Raw genomic sequence first — 19,524 nt, 5'->3', positions numbered from 1 at the left:
TGACTGAACTGTCTGAATAGAGTGGCCAAACACAGGGCCAGGCACTGTGACTGAACTGTATGAATAGAGTGGCCAAACACAGGGCCAGGCACTGTGACTGAACTGTATGAATAGAGTGGCCAAACACAGGGCCAGGCACTGTGACAGGATGAGTAATGGCTGAAGATGTTGATGAAGTGAATACAGTCACTACACGCAGCATCTTACCTGCAGGAGCTGCGTTCCCCATGGTGCCGGGGGGCTGACCCATGCCGCCGGTGCCGGGTGGCTTTGCAGTTTTAGAAGGGCATATATCCGTTCCTGGGGGAGGCCGCACCCCGGGCACCTCAGGCAGGAAGTGCTCTGGCTGGATGGGGGGATGGTTTGGGGTGGTTTCCCTCATAACACCAGAATTGGGGTCCCAGCACATCTTGGGGCAGACTGCCATCCCTGGCGGCGGCCTGACTCCCGGCACCTCCGGCAGGAAGTGTTCTGGCTGGATGGGGGGATGGTCTTGGATGTTTTCCCTCATTACTCCTGTGTTGGGGTCCCAGCACTTGCACTCCTTCACTCCCGGCGGCGGCCTCACCCCCGGCACCTCGGGCAGGAAGTGTTCCGGCTGGATGGGGGGATGGTCCACCATACGCTGTATGATGACACCCTTGACAGGGTCCCAGCACTTCTTTGGGGCCTGGCAGACTGCCACCCCTGGTGGAGGCCTCACCCCCGGCACCTCGGGAAGGAAGTGTTCTGGCTGTATTGGCGGGTGGTGCACCTCCACCCTCACCACCCCCGTGCCTCGGTCCCAGCACTCGTCAGGCTTGGGCGGCCCCACAACCCTGTCCACCCCGGGTGGTGCCTTAATCACTGGTCCCTCGGGGTTGTGGGCAGGCTTGGAGTCCACGAAGCCAGGTGGTCTGGGCTCCCCCAGCACAGCCTTGATGGTGCTGAGGAGGGGGTGGGGGCCCTGGCCGCAGCGGTTCCTGAAGTCGTCCAGGTCCAGCGCCCAGATCATTCCTCCGGCCAAACCCAAGTCCCTGATGTACTGGGACTGAAGGAAATAACATATTTATTATATTATTCAAATGACTTCTTAATGGTTATATATTATATCATAATTATGTCAAACTTTGTGTCATAATATTTTTATTTTACCTTCATCATGATGCAGGTAAAATAAAAAATAAAGATTTCCCCCCACAACTCAGTGTTATATTTTGTAAATTCTTCAAAACTTCTTCAAAGTTGTTCCCTTTATCAATATTTGGTATGAACACTGATCAAGGACACAAGACAGTCACATGTCAAAGCTCCTCAGCTGCTCAGACATGGTGAAATTCAGTAACCAGAGAACCCGAAGCTTACCTTCTTCCTGATGGTGTCCGCGTCATCATAGGAGACCCACTGGTTGCCGGAGTAGGCGTAGGGGCCCATCCTGCCCTCAGGGTCCTTCACTACCGTCCAGCCGTTGTTCTGGATGAAGTGGCAGATCTGCAAACAAATCAGTCTAGTTTTTCTCTATTTTCCAGGAGCCATCTTCAGCTGGCATGAATGGCAACAAGATGTCAATGATCACACACCTGGCTGCCAAACCCACCTCGTAGTAGGCCAGGAAGCCTCGCGCCCGGGTGAACGGCCCGGCTGTTCCTCCTGTGCGTGCCGGGGCGTTGAGGCCGTTGACGAGAGGATCATTGAGGGTGAAGGACTGTCCATAGAGTGGCATCCCCATCACCAGCTTGTCCTTGGTGGCACCCTTCTGCAGCCAGTACCTGATGGCAAAGTCCTGCAGGGAGGGGAATGGAGGTCAGGTCAGGTCAGGTCAGGTCAGGGGTGAATGGTGATATTGGCGGAACACTGGTAAGCATTCTTAGACACCTCCGCCTCTCATGCACCGCAAATCAACAAAGAATTAACCCTTTCACTACGACCGGGCCAAAACGGTGCCCTGCGCCGTATCCGGGATCGTCGCACGCACCAAATTTCAATTGTCGCTATTAAAAATAACAAGTTTTCAGCCATAAATTCAACATAATCATCATGTATTATATATAAAAACATGCAGAATTAAATGGTGCACACAAAGAAACATAAATCAATTGATAATTTTGAGATGTAAGCATAAACATAGAGATAAAATAACTCGTATATTGACTAAAGCGAGCCAGGACGCAGTATGCGAGTCCTCGGATATGGTACGGGACACACAAGGACGCAGTATACGCGTCCTTGTGTTGAAGGGGTTAAGTTTAGGGTATCTTCAAACACATGATAGTCATATATATACTTCCATGTGTTATCCTCGGTAAACTGCACTACATACAGGGGGGTCGTCTAATATGCGAGAATATGGGCGGTTCAAAGCCTCGCATATCGCAAATTCGCATATTAGGAACCTTAAAAAGCATGTAAATAATGGTATATGGGCGGTCAGCCACATTTTTTTAACTTAGTTTCCAATGTAATAAACTGCTTTTTCGAGTTCTTTGGAGGCGCCATAATAACAACAGCAACAACAATAGCCCACAGGCTAGCTTGCACACAGCACAGACACAGCTTGTGAGAGCAATGGCTGCTTTAGACGTACTGATGAAGAGAACACGTGGAGCCGTCTCACAGAGTAGAGTTGCCAGATTGCGCCATTGTTTATTTCCCTTCCTTCGGGAAGTGAGTAACAGCAAGTTCATTATTTGGTAGGAAATGGATGTTAGCGAAGTCGGGAACATGAAATGAATGAAAAAAAAACTTTTCTCTTACTACCGAGTCAAGTCACCGCTCCCACGTGCTCCACCCCCCAAGGGGGGGAGGGAGGGAGGAAGGAGGTCGCATATGAGGTGGTTCGCATATCCCAAGTTCGCATATCAGGCGACCCCCCTGTACTTATATTATCACAGCTAAAAAATCAAATCAGTTCAAACTATGTGATTCAAAACTCAGATATTGCATAAAAAACAACAATATTATAATCTGCTGGCATTCCTCGAGCAGCGAGTTACTGGGCTCACCATGTTGAAGTAGTCATAGTCGTCCTGTGGGTGGTAGTACATGGGCGCCACGTGGCCGGTCTTCTTGTCCCAGTGGCCGTGGAAGTCGTAGGTCATCACGGCAATCCAATCCATGTACTGGTTGATGGTGGGAACGTCGTAGCCTGAACACAAGTAAATCATCAGTCACACACTACACTGAAATACTTAACCACCAAAACAACAGACAAGGGACTGAGTAGAGACAAATAGAGACGGCCAAGCAAGATTTTGAATGCTTAACCCCATGACTGTGTATTTCCTACAACAAGACCTCGCCAAGCAACAGGAATGGAGCAAAAAGTGGCTGCTACAATACTCAACCACCAAAACAACAGACAAGGGACTGAGTAGAGGCAAATAGAGGCGGACAAGCAAGATTTTGAATGCTTAACCCCATGACTGGATATCCTACAAGAAGACCTCACTAAGCTACAGGAATGGAGCAAAAAGTGGCTCCTACAATGCAGTGAAAAAGAGTATAAGGTCATGCACCTTGGGAGGGGATACCCAGCATACCAATACCACATGGGAAACACTCCACTATCCACCACAGAGGCAGAGAAAGACTGGGAGTATATGTTACCAGGCTACCAGTGAAGGCCAAATCCGTGCCAATCACAGTAGACAGGTTAAACCTATGACAGACATGAGTGCCAAATAACTGATGAAGGTAGAGTAGAAGACAATAAAAGAGAACATTGTCCCACTTCCTTACCAGCATCGATGACCTTCTTGCTTGGGGAGACAGCCGTGGAGAGGAGGAATCCATGAGGTTTGAACGCAATGCTAAGCTCCTTCACCCAGCTGGCAAAGGCGGGCTTGTCTGAGGCGGGACCCTTGTTGCAGTCCACCTGAAGGAAGGGAAGCCATTAGGAGTAAGTAGCGGGCTTTTTTTTTATTATTGTTTTCTTTTTTTGTGTGCCCTTGAGCTGTCTCCTTTGTTGTAAAAAAAAAAAAAAAAAAAACGGAGAGAGTGCGATGACGATGATAAGGAGAAGTAAGAAAAGGGAGTAGGGTAAAAAATAAGGATAAGGAGTGACAGGACAACAACTTATTCTATTTGGGGTTTTGATAGGTTAAGTTAGGTTAAGTTTAGGGTATCTTCAAACACATGATAGCCAGCCCCTTATGGTACAAATCAACAAAGAATGACCTCACTTTGTTGTATAGAAACTCTCATTAGTAAGGAAGCATATATGAATTTTCTGAGTCAAGACTGTTTTGGGTTTTGTTATGTTGTGATAGGTTGTTAGCTTTGTTGTATAGAAACTCATTATTAAGAAGAGCATATATATTTTTTTCTGAAGAGACTTTTTTTTTTTTGGTTGTTGTGATAGGTTAAGAAGGTTAGTAGGTTCTAGGGGTCATTATGAACACCCCCTTTTGGTATAGTCAAGACTGTTTTGGGTTTTGTTATGTTGTGATAGGTTAAGTTAGGTTAAGTTTAGGGTATCTTCAAACACATGATAGCCAGCCCCTTATGGTATAAATCAACACCTCACTTTGTTATACAGAAAGTCTCATTGGTAAGGAAGCATATACGAACTTTCTGAGCCAAGACGTATAGTAACTTCGGGGTTTTGTTATGTTCGGTACACACACACATGCAAAGATTCTCACCTGCCAGCACTTCGGATACTCCCAGTCCAAGTCAAGGCCGTCAAAGTTGTATTGCTTCATGAACTCAATGACGTGGGCGATGAACTTGGCTCTGGCGGCGGGGTTGTTGACGAGGCGGCTGTACTTGTCCCCGGCCGAGTCATTCCAGCCGCCGATAGCCACGGTCACCTTGATGCCCCGACTCTTGAGGGCTGTTACCTTGCCATAGAAGTCTGAAGAGGAATGCTGCTTTAGACCTCAAGGGCAAAAAACATGAGTAAAAGAGTGAGAAAAATATTGCTGATGATCTCAAGGGCAAAAAACTTCAGTATATGTCTGTAAAAGTGTGAGAAAAATATTGCTTTAGACCTCAAGGGCAAAAAACACAAGTAAAAGTTTGTAAAAGTGTGAAAAATATTGCTTTAGATCTCATGGGCAAAAAACACAAGCAAAAATCTGAAAAAATATTGCTTCAGATCTCAAGGGCAAAAAATATTCAGTAAATGTCTGTAAAAGTGTGAGAAGTATATTGTTTTAGATCTATATATCCTCTTTTTCACAGCAAGGGAGGGACCTCATGGGTGAAAACACAAGCAAAAATCTGAACAAATATTCTATACACTCTTTTTGCAGCATGGGAGGAAGTCTTTCATTCCATTTTCTTTGGATGGAACACTGTATAGCAGGCCTTTAATTCCCCTTTTTGGTTTTTTTTACCTTTGCGCTCCCTCCCTTCCTCGCTGTAAAAACTAAGTGTATATATATGAAACACAATGTCACCCACTGCCTCGCCCCACCCACCATTGTCGATGTCGGCCCAAGAGTCATGTGGCTTGATGATGAGGTTTGAGTAGTCCAGGACAGCAAAACCGTACACGATGTGGGTGCAGAGGCTCGGGTCAATGTCCTCAGGCCTGTACTTGCCGATGCCAGGACGGTACCACGCCCAGTTGGTGAAGTAACAGACGATCTTGAAGTCACCTGAGCGAGGAAGACGGGAAAGATGATTGTTGGGGAATAAGTAACTAATAAAAGACATGAGCAAACAATAAAAAAGAACATAAAAAAAGCATAAAAAAACATAAGAAAACACTCATCAAAACCTGATTAACCCCTTGAGTGTGGGTTTCCTACCAGAAGACATCATCAAGCTACAGGAATGGAACAAAAAGTGGCTGATACAATTCAATGAAGAAAATTGTAGTCCTGCACCTTGGGAGGGGATATCCAGCACACCAATACCACATGGGAAACACTCCACTATCCACCACAAAGGCAGAGAAAGACCAGGGAGCATGCGTTACCAGGCTACCAGTGAAGGACAAATCCGTGCCAGTCGCAGCGGACGGGTTAATCTTCCTAACCTTTGAAAACAGTTGACGCAGGAGGTGGATGAGTTTGAGATTACCAACCCTAGTCTTAGTGAAAAACAGACATTAAATGATAGAGAGAAAAACTTGCCTGAGATCGGAGGGCCACTGCTTCCTGGGGGGAGGGCAGGCGGTGGCGGGGGTGGTGGTGACGGGATGGACGGAGAGGTCTCATGAATGGGGGGGTGGTTCACAGGGGGTGGGAACCAATCGGGCCTATCAGGGGGTAGGTGGTCTGCTGGGGGGAGTGCACCACCTCCGGACGCTGAACACTTGGCTTTGTCCGGCCAGTTACAGCGGTTGTTTGTCTGTAAGGGACATGATGGTGAGGCTGAGTGTGTGGCGCAAGGTGAAGTGCTTGTGATCATGTCGTAATGTCTTGAGTGCAGTGTTCCAGGGAAGTAAGGAGTTGAGATGTTAGCAAGTATGAATGTTTGATGTAAGACCCAGTGACTTGTAATCATTAACCCCTTCACTGCAGATTTCCTACAAGAAGACATCACCAAGCTACAGGAATGGAGCAAAAAGTGGCTGCCACAATTCAATGAAGAATAATATAAAGTCATGCACCTTGGGAGGGGATATCCAGCACACCAGTACCACATGGGAAACACTCCACTATCCACCACAGAGGCAGAGAAAGACCTGGGACTATATGTTACCAGGCTACCAGTGAAGGCCAAATCCGTGCCAATTGCAGCGGATGGGTTAAGGTCTGGAGTGCAATCGTCCAGGGAAGCAATGGTCTTAAGCTCCTGAGGCAACACTTACGCCATCCCACTCCAAGCCAGGGGGACAATGCGACTCCATCCACTGCCCATGGACGCACAGCATGTACTTCGTGCAGTCCCTGGTGTTCCTCTGGTACGAGCCCTCTTGACAAGGCACATTCACGTCCAGTTGGCTGCTGGCAGGGGGAGGAGCTGCCGGCCGCACAGCTGATGTAGGGATGGATGCAGTCAGGTATCTTTCCACAGTCAAGATAATACCTGATTCACCTTCCCTAAAATAATCTTGAAGCTTATTTTATAATATTTAAGACTGAAGTGAATACCTGAGGATGTTTTTATCATCTATGTCTCTGCTAACATCTACTGGGGAAAGCTTTTGGCACACCCATGATCAGCAAGGCTAGCTAACTCTGTATCTGAACAGCCCTGCCAAGCTCCCACTGCTGCCTTGAATCACAGCTTAATCATCACTATATGGTCATCTTAAGGCCAACACATTTCCCTCTACCTGGAAGACAAAATGGTGAATATTTTTTAACTGCTTTTGTGACGTATTTAGAAGCAGGAAGCTGTGAGTAAGCGGAGGGTGTTAATGAGTTAGTAGGGAAGGGGCGAGGGGGTGACTGGGGACGTCTGTGTGCAGCTCAACCATGAATACTGTTTCCGCTGTGTGTGTGACATGTGCACGTGTTTCCAGAGCCTCAGGCGGTGCTGGGGAGGCTGTGGCGTGGCAAAGTGTGTGTTTGTGGACTGTAAGTGGTCAAAAAGGGGCTTGGTAAAGGGACCAGGAGGCTGATGGGCTGTGGAGACTGGCGGCGGCGGACCAGCACTTTAGGCCGCCAGAAGTGTCCCGCTGGGCTGGGAGGCAGACGGGGGGTCCTTCGGCAGCACTGTTGAGGCTGGAACAACAAGAAGGTGATGAGAAACACCACGGCGCCAGAGGAATGCTGCAGCGGCCGCCGCATCCACACAGCCCCAGTAGTGACGAACTCCACCCCGGCAGCGCCGCCTGTCCTGGCCAGCCACATGGCGGGAGGAAGCTCCTCGTGCTGTGCTACACACTTGATGGCATGAGCCTGATCCTAGATGCTCACAATGGACTCTTGGCCCACACAATGCTTCCAGCCCAATATGGGCTGTGGGCTGCTCCAGGCAGAGAGGGGGAGCCCTCTGCTGCCCCTCCTGCTGCATGTGAGGGTCAGGACAGGGTGTGCTGGACCACTACTGGGGGTGCCACAGCCAGGCCACCGCTGGCCCTGCCAGACCCCATCAGCATAGCCCTTAGAGGCCATGCTGATGACTCTGCCAGGCACACCATGCACATCAGCACTCTGGCCCCACAACACACGCACACACTGATCACAAGGCCGTGGGTGTGCTGTGAGGGCAGGGTGCAGCTGGTGTGACATCACTGAGAAGGTTTGAACAGGGAGCTACTACACCTCATCTGGACACATACATGGTATAGGAAAATAGTTTTACATCTCTCTTGCATTATTATCAGTAAATCAATGTAGTACATTTGCCACAGAGTTCCTTGCACACACTGAGAGCCTGGCCCAGCAGCCTGGGGCAGGAAGTGACCCTGGCCATGGCAGGACAGAGCTGCCGTGGACCCACCCACACCAGCCCTGTGTTGGCACGGTGGACAGCCTGGCCTGGGTGTTCTCAGCCTCTTCTCATAGAAACTGAGCTGGAGAGGAAAATGAGAAGGGGCGGAGATTTGTGAGGAGGAGAAATCCAGAGACGGTATTCATGGTTGGCGAGCTCCCGCGTCACCCAATGCTCAGGACGGTTTGGGAATATGGGGGGAGGAGGGGGGAGGAGCAGGTGATGGGGCAGGTGTGGATTGACATGAATGAAAAAAGTATAAATATATTGAAAAAGAAGAGAAGACATGACAGACAGCAGAATATCAGGAGAAACTCAGAAACTACATAGCTGATCAAAGGTTCAAAAAATGGTTGGCTCAGTGATGAAAACTATGAACTGTAAGGTGGAGTTTGGAGTATTTGAGCAAATGAAGACTCAGTGTGGTAAGGATATTTTGAAGGAGAGAGAGAGAGAGAGAGAGAGAGAGAGAGAGAGAGAGAGAGAGAGAGAGAGAGAGAGAGAGAGAGAGAGAGAGAGAGACAGATAGGGACACAGTGGTTGGAGTTTAACATGGATGCAGGAGTTTATTTCAGCAAAGCAGGATGAGATTTACCAGGAGTAGCTCAACAAACACTAAATAGCTACATTTTAATACTATGACTACTTTTTACTACAACTACTTTTACTGTAGGACAAGCTTAGTGTACTTTTACTGGCAGGGGCATGCAAGATCCATACAGTTAGTGGGTCGGCAACACACACACACACACACACACACACACACACACACACACATACGGCCCGGTTGCTCAATGGAAAAGCGTCTGCCTCATAACCAGAGGGACCAGGGTTCGATTCCCCAGCCGGGTGAAGATAAGTTGGGTTTATCTTCTTTCACATGTAGCCCCTGTTCACCTAGCAGTGAGTAGGTACGCGACGTAAGGCGAGGAGTTGTGACCTCGTTGTCGCGGTGTGTTGTGTGTGAGTGGTTTCAGTCCAACCCAAAGATCGGTACTATGAGCTCTGTGTTCCTCCGTAGGGGAACGGCTGGCTGTCTCGAGAGTCCCGCAGCAGACCAAGGGGGGAATTACACACACACACACACACACACACACACACACACACATAAAGCCTCAGCAATATTTACCTGCTCACAGCCCTGCAAGAAAAGAATATTAGCATAATTTCAACATCAAATAATATATATACACGTGTGTGTGTGGATGACATGATGATATGTATATATATATATACAGTGATGTGGTGAGTGCTGGTGTGGGTTGTGGTGGAGTGACCCAGTGGAGGACTACAGCAGCCCAGGTCATGGTGAGTGCACACAGCAGCCGTCACCCTCACCCTGATGCCCACTACAGCGGCACCACCCAAGCCTGGAGCTGAAGGCCGTGCTGCCCGCCTCACCCATAACTGTACAGCATGCAGGTCTCTGACACCACTCTCACTCCCTCACTCTCTTACACTCTTTTCCTCCCACTTTTGCCTCGCCTGTTCCCAGAAGGTCACTATACATATACAGTCCAGCAACAAGGAAGCAAGCTCAGAGTCACTGACACCCTCAGGCTAAGGGAAGGTGGCACTCAGGCGCTGGCAGTGTGCCCGTTGGAGTGGCCGGCCAAGCAGTGGTGGGCACGGACCTGAAGGGAACCTTTTTTCCTTCATGTGGAAACACTGGATCAAGGAAAGGGAGGAAGGGAGAAGCAAAGCACGGGTGCATCAATGTGTGTGTGACAGGTCCCTGGGACTTGGGATTAAAACACGAAGGTGAGGAAATCAATGTAATGAGTGTAGAGCAGCAGCATGAGGCGAACACAGCCCACGCACGGCTCTGAAGCCAAACCAAGCAGCCTTGGGAGGGTGGGGGGCAGGATCGGGGTGGGTGGGGTGGGGCCAAGGGACAGGGTGGGCCAGGGCCACTACCTTCATTCTCGACTGAGAGGATAACGTCAGAGCATTTGGGGACTTGTGATGCGAGTTTGCAAGCCTTGGAACTCTGGTCCCACACCAGCCCGCCGGTGCAGAGCTCCACGGTAAAGAATCCCTGGGAGCAGCGCACTCGTGCCGTGCACTGCGGCCCCGGAAAGGTCTGGCCTTCATTGCTGCAGGGTGTCCGGCCTCTGTTCCGGTTGTGCTGGCTTCCGGGGCCACGGATGACGGGACCTGCGGGGCCACAGCACTGACGTGGGAGCAAAGGGAGGAGAGGAGGGCAGCAAGGCAGGTGTGAGGGAAGTAAAGGAAGTGTGACAGGTAGGAATTTAGGAGAACTTGATGGGAAAAGGACACTGCAAGATTGAGGCATCCTTTCACCTAGGTCTGAAGAGTGAAGGGCTCTCAGAACACCCTGAAGATTGTAACTTCTTGCCGGCCATGGCCTTCACCACAGCCATGGCCTTCCAGTCTGTGTTTTCTTCAGCCTTCTTCTCATATGTGTGCAGAGTAGTGTTCATGGCTCATGTCCGCTAGTGTCCAGGCAAACAGGGCTGTGTGCTGTGCTCTCACTAAAAGAGGTGTGTGGCTTGACTGTGGTGTGGCTGTGCACACCTGTAGTCTAAGAGGGTAACATCTGGCTGCACAGAAGAGCTCCTCTCTGTGTGTGCATGGGTGAGTGGAACAGTTTTGTCCTCAGATGTGAGATCTGGTGCTTGTTATGTCCTTGTGTGATGGCTCTCACTTGTTATGGCCTTGTGTGATGGCTCTCACTTGTTATGTCCTTGTGTGATGGCTCTCACTTGTTATGGCCTTGTGTGATGGCTCTCACTTGTTATGTCCTTGTGTGATGGCTCTCACTTGTTATGTCCCTGTGTGATGGCTCTCACTTGTTATGGCCTTGTGTGATGGCTCTCACTGCAACTGTCTCCCTCGTGAGTTTCCACAGTGCATGGAGGCCGTGCAGCGTGACATGTACGTACACACTCCTTGTCTCTGGGACGCCCTGCCGTGGGATCCTCACTTGGTGGTTTGTGTGGTACAGAGCTTTTATGTATCATTTGTTTTTTTTAAATGCTGCATGTATCTGCATGGTAGTATGGTCATACTGCTGAGGAATGTACGGAATGCAAAGGTGTTGTTGTCATGGTCTGAGTTTTTCTTTGAGAAGAAACACTGATCACCAGCACATAGTTCTTCACTCAATGGATGTGCTGTCTGTTTGGTGCACAGACACACAGGTAAGAACAAACACAGACTTACAGGAGTTTGAAACAAATTTTGAACAACTGATCCCATGATTGTAACTCATTTCCTGTATATCATAATAGGGTAAACAAACACACACACACACACACACACACACACACACACACACACACACAAAGTCGTCAGCTCAACACAATGGTTATGGACTATTTCCAGTGCCTTACCACCTACAGTGCTACCAAGAATCAAGGTGAATTCCCAAGTGCAGTGTGGTGGTGCCAGTCGCCACTTCATGTTTCTGGTGCGCTTCAAGGTGAGGTGAGGAAGGAAGTGTTCAGCTCATGCTTGACTCTGCGATCACTCGTCTGTCGCATACAACTTTCCAAGAGTGAAATGAAAATAAACTACAATTCTGTCTGGCTAAGGTAAAAAAGGGAACATTCACAGAGTCACCTTAATGTTTACCAATCACTCAGAATGAAAAGAGCAGAAAAATTATGAGACTGACATCCTGTACATTTATGCTGAAAAACGCCATTAGCCCTTAGACGGCGGTGCAACTATATATAGGCGGTGCGAAATTCAGTCAGTCAGTTTTGTACGGCAGAAATATGACAACACTTCCAGACTGCGGTAGAATCTCTATATGGACGAGTTAAAACATCTCTTATGCGGCGTAATTATATTCATGCTACGGTCCTAAGGTCAGCAGTGAGTGTATATGGAGTATAGACCATTCATTTTTGGGGAGCTACTCTTTAAATACTGCTGCTGTCTAACGGTTAATCTGAATGGTAGGATGTGAACATTAACCTGGTACCAGCGACCGGCCAAATTTTTGATGTGACACGAACCCCCAAAAATAGAGCATGCATCAACTGATTACAAATGCGTTGTTATCTATTATATATTGATTTGCGTGAGTGATGATTTTTTTCTCATTAATTCGCTTAGAGGGACTTTTAACATGGTACCAGCGACGGCCAAATTTGTGGCTTTACCGTGTAGCAGCGACGGGCCAAATTTTTGCCATGATATAAACCTCCCAAAATAGATGATGCTTAAACTGATCACCAATGCATTGATATATATTATTAAATGGTCTGCATGAGTGATGATTTTTTCTCATAAATTCGCTTAGAGGGGCTTTTAAGAATCATGATCCCCGCAGCTATCGGGTTAAAAACTATACTTTGTCATCATCATGGAATCAAAAGGATTGTAGATACGCTGAATGAGGGAGACGCTATTGACGAGACGCTGCCCACACTTGGAAATCCACCTTGAACATGCAGGAGTTTGAGCCACACACGAGCTCGGCGACTCACTCTACTTATTAATTCATCAGATGCCAATACACTACAACATTAGTAACATTCCAATACTAATGAGAAATTTAAATATATATACATGAGAATGATTTATTTCAATTAATGATTATGAGAGAAAGTTTAAATTTTGGGGTTAATTCAGGAGTTAGACTACATACATATAAAACTGAGGTCAACATAGGTCATGAGGTGTTGGAAGTGCGATGGAGGAGGTCCTGGGAGTGGTCACAGGTTAACATGTTCCTGACGTGTGTGCCTTTAATCTGGTAGCAGTGACGGGCCAAATTTGTGGCTTTACCGTGTACCAGCGATGGGCCAAATTTGTGGCTTTACCGTGTACCAGCGATGGGCCAAATTTGTGGCTTTACCGTGTACCAGCGATGGGCCAAATTTGTGGCTTTACCGTGTACCAGCGATGGGCCAAATTTGTGGCTTTACCGCGTACCAGCGACGGGCCAAATCTGTGGCTTTACCGTGTAGCAATGATGGGCCAAATTTTTACCATGATATAAACCCCCCAAATAGATGATGCACAAACTGATCACAAATGAATTGGTACTATATATTATGAAATGGTTTGCGTGAGTGATGATTTTTTCTCATTAATTCGCTTAGAGGGGGCTTTAAGATACATGTTCCCCGCAGCTACCGGGTTAATGGGCAAACCTTACTGTGGAACCCATCAATAGACAGAGTGTTCAAATCTTTACTAAAACTATTATTTCTCCAGCTGACTATAGGAGATCAAAGACTGGCTAGGATACTTGATGAAATGGAAGATAGAGTGAAATTAAATATAGGAGACCAAAGTGAGGATACAGTGAAGATATAGAGTGAAATTGAATATATATTGGTAAAACTTCATCTTTTTTTTTTAACATCAGAGGACACGGCTTAAGGGCAACAAAAGGGGTAGAAAAAAAAAGCCCGCTACTTGCCGCTCCCATAAAAGATAAAAGTAAAGAGTAGCCAAAAGAGAGGTCAATTTTGGGTGGAGAGGTGCCTTGATACTTGATGACTTCTCCCTCCAACTCTACACAACCAACTTGTTTTTAGTTCCACACGCCCTTTATTCCTGTTTTGATTAATCTGGTGTCCTCCATAGACGCTGATGCTGCCCCAGAGATGGAAGGCAGGATTTACTTAGAAAGATTTAACCTGGTATCAGCGACGGGCCAAATTTGTGGCTTTACCGTGTAGCAGCGATGGGCCAAATTTGTGCCATGATTTAAACCCCAAAAATAGATGATACATAAACTGATCACAAATGCTTCGATATATATTATGAAATGGTTTGTGTGAGTGATGATTTTTTCTCATTTTTCTCGCTTAGAGGGACCATTAAGAAACATGATCCCCGCTGCTACCGGGCTAAGGATAGCTGGGTTCACGGGAGCTGCATTACTGTCTGGCACTTTGCAAATTAACCCATAGAACCCAGTAATAAAAATGTGTGTTTCTGTGTCCATTAATGTTCTGTGTCTAGCAAAAGAATAAGATTTAAAGATAACTGGGCTGTTGGAAGGTGCATTACTGTCTGGCACTTTGCAACTCAGCCCATACAACCCGGTAATATAAATGTCTACTTGTGCGTCCATTTCTGTTCCCTGTGTGGCTATAGCAAAGTCTCGGCTCCTACAACACTGACCACTCCCAGCCTCAAGTGTTCCTGAAAGAGGCGCAAACAACACAGAACAACCCTCGTCCACTTACTTGAGCACTTTGCGTTGGCCGGCCAGTCGCAGATTTTCGCCCTCTGGTTCCAGTGGAGGCCTTGAGGGCAGGAGAGGACCGTCAGCTTGCCATGGAAACACTGCTTGAAGCTCTTGCAGTCACCAGGGACGGAGCTCTTCTCTCCCTCGGTGCACGGCCCAGACTCGGGTGGTGGGGCGGGAACATCAACAGCATCAGGAGGGTAGGGGTAGGCGGGGGCATCAGTGGTGGTAGTGGGCTTGGTGGTGCTCGCAATCCACCAGGGGCGCGTGCTGGGTCGGGTGGTGCTGGGGGGAGGGGTCCACCACCATGTCGGTGTGGAGCGCTGGGTGGTGGTGCGTTCCGTGGTGGTGGTGCGTTCGGTGGTGGTGCGTCTGGTAGTGAAGTCGATGATTGGACGCTCGTATTCCTCGGTGGTGCTGCGGACAGTGGTGGGGGCCTGGGTGGGGCGGGCGGGGGGGCTAGTGGGGGCAGCACCTTAAGAGGGAAAACCACACATATTTACTATTTAATTCACCCCTTTGAGAAACATTTACACTTCAGATACAGGATATTAAGGCCTTTATTTTTTACCATTGTATCTTTTTAGTTTCCTGGTGCTATTTCCACATGTATCCTTAGTTGTATAATCCCACTCTGTACTGCCTGGGGGTTGGTATCAGCGTCGGCAAATTATTGTACTCAGAACAATTCATTTATCATTTTTAGGCTCCAAGACTGTCACAACCACGCAAATAATGACAGGAAATTAAAGTCATCATAAAAACTCTTAAATATTGATGGTTTTAGTTCTTTTTTGCTAAAGTTATCGGTCAGAAACTACGAAAATGCAATAGGCTGAGTACGAAAATTTGGCAGCCCTGGTTGGCTTGTTCCTCCCTTCTCCTTTGCTTCTTCCAACAATAAACTATCAATCAATCACACTTCAGATAAATTACAGATCAAATATAAAAGAGTAATGCATGAGTATCCCCTAAACTTGCCCACACACATTTTATAAGACACTTTTGCCTCTATAATTCAAAGCACAGATAAAAATAGATAAAAAAACAGCTGATGAAATAAAAAAGTGATGCAAGATTAACCCAGAAACTTGCTCACACATATTTCCCTCTCCATCTCTCTCTCTCTTCTTTCCACCTCCTCACCTTTGCTCTCTCTCTCTCTCTCTCTCTCTCTCTCTCTCTCTCTCTCTCTCTCTCTCTCTCTCTCTCTCTCTCTCTCTCTCTCTCTCTCTCTCTCTCTCTCTCTCTCTCTCTCTCTCTCTCTCTCTCTTCTCTCTTCTCTCTCCTCTCTTTCCATGCCTCACCCTCTCTGTCTCTCCCTCCCTCTCTCTCTCCTTTCTATATGTCTCACCTTTTCTCCCTCTTTCTCTCTCTCCCTCTCTGTCACTCACCCGCCTGGCAGTTGGCATTGTCCGGCCAGTCACAGTAGCCGCCCGCCTGGTTCCAGTGTAGCCCAGCGATGCATGTCTCCTCAACCAGCTCCCCATTATTGCACCTGTTGAGGGAATACGATGCGAGTGATGACGAGGCAAGTGGTGATGAGGCAAGTGATGACAATGGAAGGGACCACAATACAATCTCCAATCTGCTTGTTCTACTTCTGAGGATGTAGGGTGGATGGGGGTAACTTGAAGGGGTGTCTTACCTCAGATATTTCGAGCACTGGCCGGGTTTCGAGAAGGTGTCTGCAGCCCTGCAAGAGTCCCCTGCTTGTGGTCCGCCGCTGGGGGGTCGCACCTCCTCAAAGGCCTTAGTGGTGGTCTCAGGACGACTGGTGGTCCGCGTGGTTGTCTCTGGCGTCTCTGGTCTCTCTGGTCTCCTTGTGGTTCTTCTGGTTGTGGTTGGCGGAGGCGTCCACCACCAAGTTGTCCCCCTGGTGGTTGTTCTCCAGGTGGTTCGCTCAGTGGTTGTTCTCTCAGTGGTTGGCGGCCAGATGGGTCTCATCGTGGTTCGCTCAGTGGTTGGTGGCCACTGGGGCGGGTAGTCAGCTGGCGGTCGCTCTGTGGTTGGCCTCTTCGTGCTAGGCTGCCATGGTGTCATCCATGGTTGCAGCGGTGTCGTGGGGCCGGACTGTGACAGGTTGAAGTCGCCGTAGCTTGAGTCGGTGATTTTTGTTCCGAGCGCTGTGACGGTAAGGAGGAAGGGAGTGAGTTTGTGGCAGGGGCAGGACGCTTCACTCACTCACACACCACTCTGCTGTACACGAGTCAAACAGCAATTCACTCAAGGCAGCTCAATCACGTAACAGTCTATTATACTTATACACATGGCATGAAATATAAGCCACTTGCATTCCATTTTGAAGGATAACCATTGGAAATAAAATAAACATAGGCAACAGGAAAGTAGCAAGACCTAACCTGAATATAGAAAAACAGTTAAACCCCAAACTCAGGTAAAAAAAAAAGTGAACAGCAACAGCATTTCAGAGCAAAAAAAATTATAAGATGCAATATGATGCCGAGGAAAGCTAAAATCATTCCTCACTGCTCTTTTATTTCCTTTCACAAGCACCTTCACTGGCCACCTCAAGTCCCTATGCAACCTTAACCATTTGTGCAGAGCTTTGTGAGTACTGGCAGCCCAAGACATCACTTAAAACTGTATATTCGGATAGCCATAAGGTATAATAAAAAGTCTCTCTCTCTCAACTGGCAGCCCAAGACATCACTTAAAACTGTATATTCGGATAGCCATAAGGTATAATAAAAAGTCTCTCTCACCCTCCCTCTCTCTCACTCACATGCAAACACAGCAAGCATTAGTGACTCCCTCAGCCCCAGACATTCCCCCAAAAGTGCAGGCCATCCCCACAGTAAAACACTAAGACTTACTCTCTGTTGGGTGAATCACAGTCGCCACACCCCACACCACGCAGGAACGCCACAAGAGAACAACATTATAGGTTTTAAAATGCCTCGTCTTGGTAAAATAAGAACATATGGTGACTGGGACATATTTTAGGGGGATTCTGATGTCCCGTGAAGTTGGTGTCCATACTGATGACTGGAAATATATCTCTCTTGACTTTATATAAATCATTTTGGTATATTGGTATTGATATCCTTGACCTTTTAGAAATCATATTGGTATTGGTATTATTAATGTTGGATATTTGGGTCAACTTTCTTCATTCATTTCAAGACAAACAGGAATATAATTTGCAATGTTAGCTGTAGTTTTGTTTTTATTTATTTTTGTTAGTTTGTTTCTCCTTGAATAATATATCATGGGTCTTCTGTTCCTTGTATTATTCCCCATTGCTTGTCTTTGAATGGCTTTGTTTGTGCTATGTTTTGGCTTTGTTAGTTTCTCTTTAAATAATATATCATGGGTCTTCTGTTCCTTGTATTATTCCCCATTGTTTGTCTTTGAATGGCTTTGTTTGTGCTATGTTTTGGCTTTGTTAGTTTCTCTTTAAATAATATATCATGGGTCTTCTGTTCCTTGTATTATTCCCCCATTGCTTGTCTTTGAATGGCTTTGTTTGTGCTATGTTTTGGCTTTGTTAGTTTCTCTTTAAATAATATATCATGGGTCTTCTGTTCCTTGTATTATTCCCCATTGTTTGTCTCTGAATGGCTTTGTTTGTTTTGTTTAATCTCTGTTAGTTTGTTCCTCTTTCACTAATATATCACAGGTCTTTGTTCCTTGTATTATTCCCCATTGCTTGTCTTTGAATGGCTTTGTTTGTGCTATGTTTTGGCTTTGTTAGTTTCTCTTTAAATAATATATCATGGGTCTTTTGTTCCTTGTATTATTCCCCATTGTTTGTCTCTGAATGACTCTGTTTGTGGTATGTTCTGAGTACGTGAACACCATATTTTTCATTGTGCAAGAGTAGGTTGTGATTTTGCATGCGTATAAGGGTTTGTTACTTGCGATATTTCGATGGGGTGTCAATTTCCCAGTCTCTGTATATGAGGGTTGAGGTAGTGCTTGTAGTGGTAATGGGCTGACTATCGCATCAGTGGTACGCATCTTATTCTGTGGCTTTGGTTGTTTCGTGATTGGATGTCATAATGTTCACGATCCATCTGTTCCAGTTTTATGTTTTCTGCATTATTCTGTGGTTTTATGGCTTTTGTCTTTCTGGTTTGTTGTATTCCATGTCGCCAGGTTTGTAATATTTAGCCCTTGACTTGTTTAGTGTACTGAGTAATATTATTTGTTCTGTGGGCATGTCTTGAGGCTCAGAATATTTGGCCCTTCACCTTAGTTTAGTGTGCTGAGTAATATCATTTGTTCTGTGGGCATGTCTTGAGGCTCAGAATATTTGGCCCTTCACCGTTGTCCAGTGTACTGAGTGGTTTCATTTGTTCTGCAGCCAGGAAGGCAGTGTGGCGTACCCTCCCAGGAGTGGACTGGTCTGTGGCGTGGTGGTCAGCAGGAGACAAGAAGAGGGAACAACCTACCTGAGGCATATGTGGTGGTCCTCCTGGGGGGGGCTGGCGTGGGGGGCTTGGGGGCCTGAGCACAGTTTCCTCCTCCTGGCCTCGGCTCCGGGTACGACACGGTGCGGAGGACACGGTTGATGGAGCGCAGCAGAGGCATGGGCTCGCGACAGCAGAGGTTGAGGTTATCGTCAAGGCTCAGGTCCCACACCATCGCCCCGCCGTAGCCAGAGGACCTGATGTACTGCGCCTTGTGGGCCACCGAGGCGGGGTCGTCATAGCTGTACCACTGGTTATCCTTGTGAGCGAACGGACCAATGGCGTGGGTTGAGTCCACGACCTTAGTCCAGCCTCGAGTGCGGACTGTGTGGAAACAAGGCACAGGTGTTAGAGCTGGACTACTGAAGGCTGAGGCTGTGAGAGACAGACATACAACAACACACAGATGCATGGATACAAATATATAATGCACACACACACACACACACACACACACATACCAATACCACATGGGAAACACTCCACTATCCACCACAGAGGCAGAGAAAGACCTGGGAGTGTATGTTACCAGGCTAGCAGTGAAGGCCAAATCTGTGCCAATCGCAGCGGATGGGTTAAACCTCTTAGTCCAAAGCC

The 19,524-nt window shown here is 47.3% G+C and overlaps 1 protein-coding gene across 4 annotated transcripts in view; it reads right to left on the bottom strand.

The window, feature by feature from the left end:
- LOC126996226 (probable chitinase 10) overlaps window positions 1-19,524 on the bottom strand; it is a 109,241-nt gene that overhangs the window by 12,963 nt on the left and 76,754 nt on the right. For 3 of the 4 annotated variants that reach the window (XM_050856568.1, XM_050856571.1, XM_050856570.1), the window contains 14 exons: window positions 18,910-19,251; window positions 16,140-16,617; window positions 15,886-15,989; window positions 14,490-14,966; window positions 10,231-10,470; window positions 6,743-6,909; window positions 6,063-6,279; window positions 5,403-5,582; window positions 4,623-4,834; window positions 3,718-3,853; window positions 2,982-3,124; window positions 1,577-1,762; window positions 1,345-1,470; window positions 208-1,030 (listed from right to left, as the gene is read on the bottom strand). In XM_050856568.1, coding sequence (XP_050712525.1) covers window positions 208-1,030; window positions 1,345-1,470; window positions 1,577-1,762; window positions 2,982-3,124; window positions 3,718-3,853; window positions 4,623-4,834; window positions 5,403-5,582; window positions 6,063-6,279; window positions 6,743-6,909; window positions 10,231-10,470; window positions 14,490-14,966; window positions 15,886-15,989; window positions 16,140-16,617; window positions 18,910-19,251 — 3,831 coding nt within the window. The remainder of the gene's footprint in view (window positions 1-207; window positions 1,031-1,344; window positions 1,471-1,576; window positions 1,763-2,981; window positions 3,125-3,717; window positions 3,854-4,622; window positions 4,835-5,402; window positions 5,583-6,062; window positions 6,280-6,742; window positions 6,910-10,230; window positions 10,471-14,489; window positions 14,967-15,885; window positions 15,990-16,139; window positions 16,618-18,909; window positions 19,252-19,524) is intronic. The other variant, XM_050856572.1, reaches the window with a different exon arrangement.

Source organism: Eriocheir sinensis, chromosome 9 (genome assembly GCF_024679095.1).
Source record: "Eriocheir sinensis breed Jianghai 21 chromosome 9, ASM2467909v1, whole genome shotgun sequence".
In the NCBI taxonomy this organism is placed as follows: Eukaryota; Metazoa; Arthropoda; class Malacostraca; order Decapoda; family Varunidae; genus Eriocheir; species Eriocheir sinensis.
The sequence above is the reverse complement of the archived record's forward strand: the minus strand, read 5'-3'. Positions and strand labels throughout refer to the sequence as shown.